Source organism: Artibeus jamaicensis, unplaced genomic scaffold (assembly GCF_021234435.1).
Source record: "Artibeus jamaicensis isolate MK-2021 breed Jamaican fruit bat unplaced genomic scaffold, CSHL_Jam_final contig_64, whole genome shotgun sequence".
NCBI lineage: Eukaryota > Metazoa > Chordata > Mammalia > Chiroptera > Phyllostomidae > Artibeus > Artibeus jamaicensis.
In genome coordinates, this window is record NW_026521911.1 from 5203584 (window position 1) to 5216177 (window position 12594).

The following is a 12594-nucleotide window of genomic DNA, read 5'->3' on the forward strand; positions in this document are numbered from 1 at the left end:
GGGTGTCCAGGGACCGTTAGGCAAGCACGTTGCTAGGTAAGTGCATGGGGTTTAAGCTTAAGCATGATTTGCAAGGGGACAAATACGAATTATGTGTGGAGGACAAATATGAATTATGTGTGGAGTCTATATAGAGCGTGATGATTTATGAGCTTATACTCAGAGGCTGACTTGGAAGGGAGCAGTGGTCCATGTGAGTGTGCTCTGTGCATCTATGACACATGAGCACAGGAGGTACCCCTGGGGCTTGTCCTCTCTACAGCTCAGCCAGGCTGGTCACCTTCCATCTCATCAGCCTTCTCGCCTCCCCACCAACCCTGCTTTCCTACCTCAAGTATACGTCAGACTCCAGCGCAAAGGCCCCATTTTCAACAGCTTTCTCAAAGGACATCATAGTATTCTCAGGCCCCAACTGTGGAAGAAAAGGACAGCAGACCATCTACCTCAGAGTTCCTCTTCCCAGCATCCCTTTAATAGCAGGGAGGAAGCCCAGTGACAAAAGGGCTTCAGGGAGCAGCGCTTGGCTCCTTCTGAGACTTTTTTCAAAGAGCCTGCCTCTATTCTCCTCCACCCAATGCGAATCAGGGACTCTGCTCATCTGAGCTTCTGAGGCAATGCCACTGGGCACAGTAATGAGAAATGTGACCTGGGTTCAAGTGCAACCTCTACAATTAACACTTTATCTTGTAATCTGAAGCCAACCTTTTTTCTTCTCCAGAGATTCCTGAGATTCTGAGGCCCCCTCCCCTTGTCCATAAAGCCCACGCACACAGGTACTCACCCACGTCCATCGGGCTCACACCTACCATGGGTGCACCTCTATGTCCAATGAGGCCCGGCTTGGGTCCCAATTCATCCTTCTCCTGAAGGCAGGGAGAATAAATCCCCAATGGCACCACAAAGAGACAGAAAAGGATAAGAAAAAATGGCAATCCAATAGCCACTTGTACAGCTGAAAAAGTTGGAAGGAGGGCAGAGTAAGAAGAAAAAGATAAAGAGGGATGGAGACCCATTCAAAGCAACTAACTCTCCCAGAGCAGCAGTCAGTAAACACCCAGTGTGTGGGTTCCATGGACCCTGTGGATTGCCTGATGCACTCTCTAGTTCTGTCATATCCCCATTTAGTTTCAATGATTTGAAAGAACAGGACCACCCAAACGTAAGCATTATTAGGAAGGCAATATCATTTGAATGAAAATTTATAGGGAATGAACTGCGCAGGGTGAGGGAGGGGAGGGGGGGAGGGCATGTTAAGGAATTCCTTCTCAGGAGTAGAGGGGCAGAATGGCCGGGGCTGAGAAAGCCCTGAGGCCTGTAAAGATCCACCTAAAATGCCCAAATATACTGCAGTGCAGGACAGAGGAAGGGGCCCTGCTGAGAGCAATCTGAGTTCAAAGCCAGACACTACCAATGTCAAACTGTGTGACTTAGCCTCTCTGGCTCTCCCTTTTCTTCATTCTGAAAACTGGGGCTATCTTGCTGCCGCCGTCTGCCTCATAGAGTCAATCAATATGCCTGTGTTGACTCATACTGGTAGTCAATAAACACTAATGCCGCACTTGCTTCTGTCTCCTCTCCGTCTCTCACACACACACTGCTCATCCACAATGCCCGTCATCACTGGCCATTCCCCAGCACTTCTAAGGGGACCTCTGAGGGTTTTACCCATTTGTCCACTTTTAAGTTACCACCTCTATTTCAGATCTGCATCTGCAGCTCTAACCTCTCAGCTTTGTGAGTCTAGTACATCTCTGGACTCTTTCTCTCCTTTGATGTGTAATCTTCTTTCTTCTGAATCTAGCTAAAATCTCAGAAATGAGAAAGAGTTCATTATTGGCCCCTTAAAGCTCTTGCCCCCAAAGATTTCCAATAATTCACCCTACACACACACACACACACACACACACACACACACACAGAGGCAACCCTACCAATCTAGTCATGCTCTTGTCTCAAGCCTTGTACAGTCAGGAAGCAAACACTCCTTGATTAACGAAGAGTGAAAAGAGACATAGGAAAAAAGAGCCTGCTGGTTTCTTATTAAGGGTGCTGAGGGATAATGCCATTCTCAAAACAATTTCTGATTCTCTTTTGTTTTCATGACATTAGGGCAAAGAATGACATTAGACATCTCTCCTTCTATCTAAGTCCCCAGGTGTGACAGCGACTCACAGTGGCCTGTTTTGTGTTACTACAGTGTACCCAGGGATCTCTGACCTAGTATAAGCACACTAGTTGAAACTAGTAACGCCTGAACACAATCTAAGAGAACAGAGTGACTAGTACCATCACTGTGTCATATAAAATTAAAGTGGCCTCCACCCTCCCCCTAACCCCATTCCATTTCAGACACTCATTGTGTTAACAACATGAAGATCATTCTTACTTTCCTAGGAGAATCCCTCTTAAGAAGCTGGCCTGTTTGGTCAGGAAAATGTGATGACAGGCCATGTGGGCTTGTGAGTTTGACCACAGGAACGTGCCTGAGTAATAAGCTAAACGAATTTCAAAGGGGCAGAGTAGTGGCTATTTACCAAGCTCCTGTTTTGCTGGGTGGAGTATGCAAGCTAAAGCCAGAGCTGAAAGGATGAGGCTCCACCCACATGACATACCTTCTAGTTCCCAATGGACCAAGTAGAAGGCCACAGGCCAGGAAAGGAGAACCATCACGGTTATGCTGCTCAGGTGTATGTAGGGAGCAAAGATCTGGGAAAAAGCCAAAAGTCAGGCTGATGGCACTGGACAAACAGTGCTAGCCCTGCAGGACGATGCGTACCTTCAGTGAGAGCCCCAGTGTCAGCCACCGGTCATTCCAGAACTTGAATAAAAGCGTCATAAAAAACGTGCATATCCCAATCACTAGCATAGTCAGGATCTGGGGAAACAAAACAGTATCTGCTGACTGCAGGCACTAGGCTTTGATGATCAGAACCGTCCTTGGGAACTGTATGTGTCCCCACCATGTCAGGGACCTCATTGCCTCATCCTTTACTCTGACCATCCTGCAATCCCCAATGTTGGATAAATCCAATCATTTACCTTCTTTGCTCCCAAGTATTTGTTGTATAGCATGGCTGGGGAGAGAATCATACAACTACGTGGTTTGATGCCTTTACTAATTATCACCTCCAGCCTCTGCTCAGCCCTCAGCGTTTTCTGGAATCTCTCACTAGGTTTCAACAATGAGCATTACAAATATTCACTACTTCTTTTATTCCACTCCATACCATCGTAGGTATATAATATTTTGTAATTACCTTTGCAATGTATGTTCTCCCAACAGACTGTAAGCTTCATGACATCAAGTAAAATATTTATGATTACACCTTCACTGCCTTGCAGAATGTCTGACACATAGTAAGCATTCAGTAAATATTTTTTAACAGATGAAAAGAATCTGCTTCATGCCAGAGCACTGCATACTTTATAAAGGACGCTGAGCCCAAGTAGACATAACTTTAACTTTTCCTTGAAATGTACAGTCTTTCTATTTTATGTCCTGATTTCCAGAGAGTGCTTAGTTCTTCCTTTCTGTAATCTGGGTATCTATTTAAGTAACTGGAACCATAATTAAACCTTCACACAAAATAACTCAAAGCCTTGCTGGCATGAATGGTTAATTTTACCAAATAACAAGGGTGAAAAAAGTAGGTCTACAGTTACAGTATGTGAAACACAGGGTTAATAAAGCTATTATATAATCCTAACCCGCATGTTTTTTCTTTATAAACAACTGTAAACCTACTTTTGCTTCCCTCTGTATTTGGGAAAGAAATATTTCTAATCTTTTTTTTTGCTTATGCTTTTATTTTTTACATATATTTTATTGATTATGCTATTACAGTTGTCCCATTTCCCCCCTTCATTCCCCTCCACCCTGCACACCCTCTCCCACCCACATTCCCCCACTTTAGTTCATGTCTGTGTCATATGTACTTTATTTTCTACATTTCCCACACTACTCTTGCCTTCCCTGTCTATTTTCTACCTACCTTCTATGCTACTTATTTTCTGTACATTCTCCCCCTCTCTCCTCCTCCCACTCCCCTGTTGCTAACCCTCCATGTGATCTCCATTTCTGTGGTTCTGTTCCTGTTCTAGTTGTTTGCTTAGTTTGCTTTTGTTTTAGGTGTGGTTGTTAATAACTGTGAGTTTGCTGTCTTTTTACTGTTCATGTTTTTTATCTTCTTTTTCTTAGATAAGTCCCTTTAACATCTCATATAATAAGGACTTGGAGATGATGAACTCCTTGAACTTGACCTTATCTGGGAAGCACTTTAACTGCCCTTCCATTCTAAATGAAAGCTTTGCTGGATAGAGCAATCTTGGATGTAGGTCTTTGGATTTCATGACTTGGAATACTTCTTTCCAGCCCCTTTTGCCTGCAAGGTCTCTTTTGAGAAATCAGCTGACAGTCTGATGGGAACTCCTTTGTAGGTGACTGTCCCCTTATCTCTTGCTACTTCTAGGATTCTCTCCTTCATTTGAATCTTGGCTAATGTAATTATGATGTGCCTTGGTGTGTTCCTTCTTGGGTCCAAGTTCTTTGGGACCGTCTGAGCTTCCTGGACTTCCTGGAAGTCTATTTTTTTTGCCAGATTGAGGAAGTTTTCCTTCGTTATTTGTTCAAATAAGTTTTCAATTTCTTGCTCTTGTTCTCCTTCTGGCACCCTTATAATTTGAATATTGGAACATTTCAAGTTGTCGCAGAGGTTCCTAAGCCTCTCTTCATTTTTTTTTTGAATTCTTGTTTTTTCATTATGTTTCAGTTGGATGTTTATTTGTTCCTTTTGTTACAAATTATTTATTTGAGTCCTGGTTTTCTTCCTGTCACTGTTGGTTCCCTGAATATTTTGCTTTATTTCACTTTGGGTATCTTCCATTTGTACTTTCATTTTTGCAGCCAAGTTCAATTAGTTCTGTGAGCCTTTTGAGTACCAAGGCTTTGAACTCTCCATCAGAAGAGTTGGCTATCTCCTCATTGCTTAGCTCTCTTTCTGGAGTTTTGTTACGTTCTTTCATTTGGGTCATATTTCTTTGTCTTGGCACACCTATTAAGTTGTAAGGGGGTGGGACCTTAGGTATTCAGCAGGGCAGGGCAATCCTCCTTCCTGTGCTGGAGCACTATCTGAGGAGAAGGGGCCACAGAGGAAACAATGTAGCTCACCTGCTCAGCTCTAGCCCCACTTTCCTACAAACCCCTGTGTGAGACCGGCAGATTCTCCCACTGTGGCAACCTCTGCCGTAGTCCACAGGCAGCTCCAAGTCTCAGTTTCCCATTCAGTCAGCCCCACCTGCATGCTCACTGCCTGGCCTCAGGTTCACTCCATTGGCCCATCTTACTGGTCTGGTTGGTCTGGTTGACTGTTTCTTTAATTCCTTGGTTGTTGGAGTTCCATGCAGTTTGATTTTCTTGCACTTCTGGTTGTTTATTGATTTTAGATTGGTTGTTGTCCTTCTTTTGGTTGTGTGAAGAAGCGAAGGGTTTCTACCTATGCCTCCATCTTGGCTGGACTCTCTATGTTTAGTTATGTTTAGATACACAAATACTAACCATTCTGTCAGAACTGCCTACAACATTTAGTATAGTAACATGCTGTGCAGGTTTGTAGCTTAGAAGCAACACTTAGGACTTATTAAGTATACTCTATGACATTGTACAATCACAAAATCACCAAAGAATGCATTTCTCAGGATGCATTTCTGTTGTTAGAGACACATGAATGTATAGGCCTATCTCTCTTACGTACATAGATGCAAAAATCTTAAGCAACCTATTAGCAAACTAAAAGCACCACAGCACAAACGTTTAACTGTCAAGTCAGATTTACATGAGTCTCATGATTCTGCAACATCACCCAATACCAACCTTAACTAGTGATTTCAACAATACAAACAATTAGGTACAGAAAACATTTTCCTTTGGAGAAACTGGATCCTATAGAATTCACAGACTCATTAAAAGTCCTTTTCTCCTCTGTACTAGGGTACATACTAGTCTTAGACTAAAAATGTTTGATGTGTTTTAGCAAAGTATGTGGAAACGCCGCTTCAGAGAAGGAGCCTCTGTGGTTATGGAACATGCTTATCTGATGTCCATTAATTATACAGCTCCAGCCAGCCATGCCTCCCACCCTACAGATCTATAAATTCCAGGTTTTTTCACAATCAGCAACTCAAATATACGAGGTTATATTCTGCTAGATATTTTCATGGATAAGGACCCTCATTATTTTTGGCTAATAAACATCTTTGTATGAGTTTCCCAGGAAGTTGGGTTACAAGCATGTTAGGAGGAGTTTTGATTGAATGCATTCCTCTCTGAGCAGCCCTAAGTAGAAGAGGAGTGGGGCACAGGTCCGGTGCTAACCCATTTCTCCTAGGTTTATTTCCAGTACACTAAAACTAAAACTCAAAGCCAACAGGATGCCAGCAGAAGCAGTCTCTCCTCTCGAATCTGATAAGCCTATCCTCCACTGGTTTGAAAATTTATTGCATATGAGTATACCTACTAGACCGAGCTTCTGAATAGATTACCAGAATCCTGGTATCATGCATCTCAAAGTGGTTCTAATTGCTTCTTTGGTTATCAGAAACCTTGGTGTAATACAGAAGGAAGTACCCAAAGATGTAATGACAAAAGTGTGCTGGAATGCTCTCACCCATGACAAGCCTACCCTCTCCCTGTCATGTTCTGTGGAGAAGTCTCAGAGGACACTGAGAACTACATGGTAAGGAAAGCGTCAGCATCCATGACGGACGCTGCAGGGACTGTCCCCTCTGCCTGAGGAAAGCTCAGAGATGCTGCCATTGAAACCGGCTTCCTGACTTCAGGGAGATGACAGGGTCCTGCTGTGGCAGAGACCATGCAGATGCAGAGGCAAGGCGAGCGTGAGTTCTGCAACAGGCACGGGCCTGGGACATAGCAATCAGACAGTTCACCCCAGAGGCATCCTTTGTAGTCACTAACTGATCACAGTGTCCCAACTCAAAAAAAGGCAGTGATCTCAATGAGACCTGTTTTCTTTGCCTCTCAATCCGCATTCTCCCCCTATGAGACCTTATGACTTCAATTCCCATCTGTTCTAATAATTCTGTTTTTTCTCCAGCCTCCTGCAATTAACAACTCTCACATTTATATTCCAGTTCATATGTCTCGAGTACGAGGAACTTTAAGGGGGCCCTTCAGAGCCTGACATGTTCCCAGGTTTCAGGAAACATAAGGAATGTGTCAAACCCATGCCTGAAGTGGTCTGCACAAAAGCCAGGGGGCTGTGGTGGAGCCGCGCAAGCACGTGGCAGAACAAAACGAGGGGGGAGGCCATGCTGGAATGACCTGCGTGTTTGCAGATGGTGGCGCGCTGAGGCCTGCTTCCTGGGGACCAAACCCTGGTCCTGTGAGAGAAGTCATGCTCGTGGCATCTTACAAAGCTCCAAGTGAAGGGACCCCACAAGACACATTTGGAGGGTATAGGAAGACAGGCATTGGCCCCACCAAGAGAGCTGTGGTCAACTCTCAGCAGGCGCTCAGCAGGAGGGGCTCTGAGAACACACTTGGGAAAAGCCCATGGGGCAGAGGGCCAACAAGAGTGTGTGTACCTGGTCCCGATGGGTCAACCCCAGGCACCCCCTGGCCCTTCCCAGTGGGACTGTGTTCTCCGATCCCATCTCCTGTTCCCCTGCACTCTCCTGTGGTGACAGAGGTCATGGGACCACTGTGTTCTCTCCACCAGTGGGGGATGGGGAAAGTCACCAGTGGGAGTTTGGGTTACCACAACAAAAAGAACTTTTAATGACTGAAATGAGAATGTCCTTGTGACTATCAGGACTGGAAAAGGAACGGCGCTCACTTCAGATCTGAACAGGACAGGAAGAACAGAGTCACAGAGTAGGTTAATGAGAAGTGGTGAGGAAAATAAAGTTTGTGCTCAGATCCTTCAGAAAATCGGTTCTATCTGTTAGAAATTTAATGGTTTCAGTTGAAACACAGTAAGTAGATCTGTTCCTTCTAACAGGAACAATGAAGAAAGCACAAGTCTGCACTAACAGTGAATGCCAGAAAGGCACGTTCGGTCCTGGTCTGAGGTCCCCTTGAAGATTCAAATGTCTCACCTTATGACTCCAGTGCAGGTAGAGTTCATAGCCTTCCCAAATCAACAAAAATCCAAGTACCTGAAAAAGCAAAGAAGAAAATGGAGGTTACTGTGAAATCGCCAAGTTGTGGCCCACAGCCCTGTTCTGGATTCAAATGCCTTTCCCTTCCATCCCTTCTTGCCATGCCTGCACTTTTCAGCCTCTGGGAGTTTGCCACGCTGTTCCACTGCCTCAAAAGCTCTCCCTCCCCAGGACACTGACCTTTCAAAGCAGGTTCAAATGTCCCCTCCTATGGTAACTATTACCAGCATCCCCAGGAAGAACTAACTATTATGCTCTCCACACCCTGACATCCTTCCTAAGTTCCTCCACTTCTTTTCTGTGATGGACCTTAGTCTTGGAATTATTACTTAGACCCACTTGTGAGAGAACACAGGACAGGGGCCAGCATGTCCAAGGGTTATTTAAAAGCTCTTCCTTGAGGAACCAGTGTCACTGTCACAACCGCTAACCATGGCTGTTCACACTGGTATTTAGGCAATAAGTCTTAGTTAGATTTCAGTGTAAACTTAGCCAGGCACCAAGTCCATATAGAAACGGAAACTGAAAAGTGGAGTCCTCAGATGATTAGGACATTACTAAGAGTTGGGCATGTAGATCACTGATTTTTTTACCAAAATAATTTTATGTATATGATTTTACTTCTTCTTTACCCAGTCCTATAAAATACCAATTTATTAAATACGATCATTCTCATTTCAAACAAAAGAAACTGAGTCTGAGAAGAGTAATATGACTCGACCAAGTTAAAAGTAACCCAAAGACAGAGCTGGAAATAGAACTCAGCTCTCCCTCTTGTCCCTGTTGTTGCCATTGTATGCATGCAAAAAAGGCAGAGTGGAGTAGGGCTTGTTAAAATATACTGGCTATTAGACAGTAGAACTCATTCCCCCACAAAAGCCAACTACGGCAGTTCATTTACTGCCTGTGAAAGCAACCCATTCAGTGGCCGGAGCCCGGCCCACACCACTTCATTCATCTGCATTTTCCCCATTATAAAGAAAAGTGTCTAACTTGTCTCTCTGCCTATAGTCACCCTCCACAGCACAACTGCTAGGACAATTTTCCTAAAATGGAAATCTGATTGATGCCCGAAGTTTTAGACTTACTTTCCAGGCTTCCGAAAGCCGTCACAGGCCTATGTTTTCAGCCTCATTCCCCACTGTCTTCATCAAGCCCTTCACCCCAACAGACTGGCCTTTCCCTCCTACACTGTCACACCCGTATTGTTCTGTCTCGCCTGCATGCTGGTCATGCTGTCTCTCTCCTGGAATGCTGCTCTCCATCCGCACACACGCACGTCTAAGTCCAACAGCCCTTCATGATCCCACTCCAGTGCTGACTCTTCCAAGAAGCCTTACTTAATCCTCTTGGCAGAAGTCATCTCTTCCTTTCCAGAATCCATGCAGAACTTAATTTAGGTCTCTCTAATGACGATCATAATGCTCTGCCTGTGTGAGTTACTTCTGTCTATGATTTAGTGACCATACTAGATTCTAAACCTATTGAATTAAGGGACTCTAGTAATTTTCCATTTCATACCAATATCTTTGAAGTGCCCTGAATGAAAACAGAAACTGGTTGTGTTTTGTTGACCTCTGTATACTCAGTATTTATCACTCCCATCATGATTAATAAATTTTATTGAGACAAAAAAAACAAATGCAAATGCCAATTGATTTTGGGGTTGACTTCTCTTCTATCAGATAGTAAGTCAGTAGGGACAAGAAATCGTGCAATCAGAGAAAGATATATATGCCCTATGTATAAATGGGCACTGAAAAACTCCAATTTCCTAAAAGTTATGAAATAACCCACCAATCCTATTGATCAGCTTAAAGCTAACTACCCTTAGATCAGAGCGGTGGTTAATGCGACCTTGAGTCATCTTACAGAGATGACACCATACCTGTGCCGCACTGTCTCTCAAGACTGAGGAAACGTCAAAGGAGAGGGGAGAGTGAAACCACACATTAACGAAGTTTTTTGTGCCTTACGAAAACCAATTAGGCTGGACTGAAATCAGACACTAAAAAATTGGACAGAGCCAAATTTTTAAAACTATTTTACAGGAAAAAAATACCCAGGAAGCTTTGTTCCAGTCCCTCAGCAGAGACCAGTTGAAACTGGTGTACACTGGCTGAGACAAGTTGAGCCCACCTGAGTCTGTGCAGAGAACGCTTGAAACTTTTGTCCCGCCAAACTGTCAAGATTTGAGATCCTCTGTGCCCTCCTTCGTCTGTCTCATATCCTCTGCCCTATATGCCTAAATCTTCAAATTATCCAACCAAACATTTCAGGCATAAACTTATAAAAATGTATCGCCTCCTCATACTCTTAACCCTCAAAACTTGTCTCAGGCCTTTCTTCCAGGAAAATGATTTGAGTCTTGCCTTCAATCTCCCTGTGTACCTACCTCACAATAAATCCTCTCTATCTTCAAAAGACACTGCCTCTGGGTACCTCTGAAAAGCATCATAGCTTTTCAGGTGCCTGGCGGGATGTGAACCCACTTTCTCGGATGGGTTACAGTTGTCCTCCCGGAAGCTTTCCACTCCACAGGCCTTTCTCTAGCTTGGTTTGAATTTCTACCCCTGTGTGACACCACTATGTGACAACAGAAGCAGGGTCACTGTTGCCAGAAGGCTTTTGCTAAAATCTAATGTGCACCTGGACTAGCAGACTAGCAGCTGCACATTATAACAGGTTTAAAAAATAAGCTAATTTGTAAGGCCCAGAAAGACTGATTCTCAGAAGATAGGAAATGAAATGAGCTAGTTCAGTGTGTAAAGGTACGGCTGATGTAAAGCTGTGGGTGCCTAAAATAACAATATTGAGTGAACCAGAAAATAAGCTATGAAACAGGGGAATAGAAAAAAGATGTTCTGCCAACTTTTCAAAGGGTCAAAGTGACAAGACGCATCCTCTGATAATGCAAGTCTGTTTTTCTCCATCGATCCCTTGTGCCTAAAATTCAAGCATTTGGTACAAACCCAACTCCACTTACACAAAGGTGATCTTAGGTTCTGAGGGTTCCCGGCCCCAACTGAGCACCATCCCATAGGCCGGAGCACCTTGTGAGGCTACTCAGGAAGGGAGTGGGAGAAACAGGGAACATCACTTACCAATAGCAATGCAGTGTAGGCAGCCAGGATTCCAAATAAACTCAGCAAAAGAAGGGACCAAAAGAACCAGTATCTTGTAATTAGATAAACAACCCTGCAAAAACACGTTTCAGTCCTTAAAACAGCAGAAAGTAGTACATCCATGTCAAGGATGGTGGACAAGGCTGGACTAGACATGGCATAAGAAAAGGGACATAATAAGAGTAGTATTTTGGGAACACATCTGTGAATAGCTTTGGGGATAATTAGTGAGGAATTTTAACTTTGTTCTGTAAGCAACTGGGTACTTTAATAAGAGTCTGATTAAGTGGTATGATTTTTTAAATGTTATTGAGAATACATATTCAAAAATTATGTCCTCTTTAGAAATTAATATGATGATAGAGAAATTCTGAAATGCCAAAAAAGTAAAGTCATCCAAAAGTTCACCACCTTAATAAGCTAGTGCTCTCCAGCTTGGCAGTTCTTCGTTTATATACCTGTATGTTTTCCCACATAAACGCCACCATGGCCAACACATTAATTACTCTCTTCTGTATGAGATTTGGACCATTAAAAATGGTCCTGATCTGTCCTTTTCCAAAAGTAGCTTATGGGAGAAAACTAATAATGATCTACTAAGAGAAGCAACGTTATACTTGGTCTAGATATGTGTCAAAAAGTTTAGACTCTTCATTTCAAGAGAACAGAAATTTCCTCCTTTCCATATAATATCCAGAGAAATTAGATTTTAAAGATATAACATATAAGTTAGTGAACATATAACTACATTAAAAATAAGAAAATAAATTCTCTTTGGTCAGGGGTATAAGACACACCAAGAACAGACAGACCAGCAGCCACCCCGGCGAGAGCATCCCGGATCAGTACGCTGACGAGAGACCTCTGTGGAACGTGAGTCTCCAACCCGGGAGTCAGAAAATGCAGTGCCAACAAGTGAACCAAATAAGTCGATAAATAGAATCGATTGCACCCAACTCAATATTATTAATAGAACTATCAGAATAGAACCACAAAATAAAAATGTTTAAGATATTCAGAGAAATCAAAAAAAGGCTCACATCCAAATAATAGAAATAGGATATTTTAATGCAATCGTGGTGAGTATCAAAACAATAAAATAGATATCTTGAAAAAGAAAATGAAAAATGAACTTTAATAGCAGTCTAGATACAGCCAAAGGTATTGCTAATGTAAAGCTGTGGGTGCCTATAACAACAATATTGAGTGAACCATAAAATGGGCTACGAAACAAGGGGATAGAAAAAGGAAGTTCAATAGCCAAAAAAATAAACAGCTTAAGCAAGTAGTGGTA

General features: G+C 43.1%; 1 protein-coding gene across 2 annotated transcripts in view; it reads right to left on the minus strand.

Moving 5' to 3' along the window:
• Positions 1-12594, minus strand: part of GDPD4 (glycerophosphodiester phosphodiesterase domain containing 4) — a 102750-nt gene that overhangs the window by 49458 nt on the left and 40698 nt on the right. Inside the window, exons 5-11 of one of the 2 annotated variants that reach the window (XM_053670782.1) lie at positions 11280-11373; positions 8113-8172; positions 2777-2875; positions 2613-2706; positions 1724-1801; positions 807-952; positions 330-412 (exon numbers count right to left, since the gene is read on the minus strand). In XM_053670782.1, the coding sequence (XP_053526757.1) occupies positions 330-412; positions 807-952; positions 1724-1801; positions 2613-2706; positions 2777-2875; positions 8113-8172; positions 11280-11373 (654 nt within the window). The remainder of the gene's footprint in view (positions 1-329; positions 413-806; positions 953-1723; positions 1802-2612; positions 2707-2776; positions 2876-8112; positions 8173-11279; positions 11374-12594) is intronic. The other variant, XM_053670784.1, reaches the window with a different exon arrangement.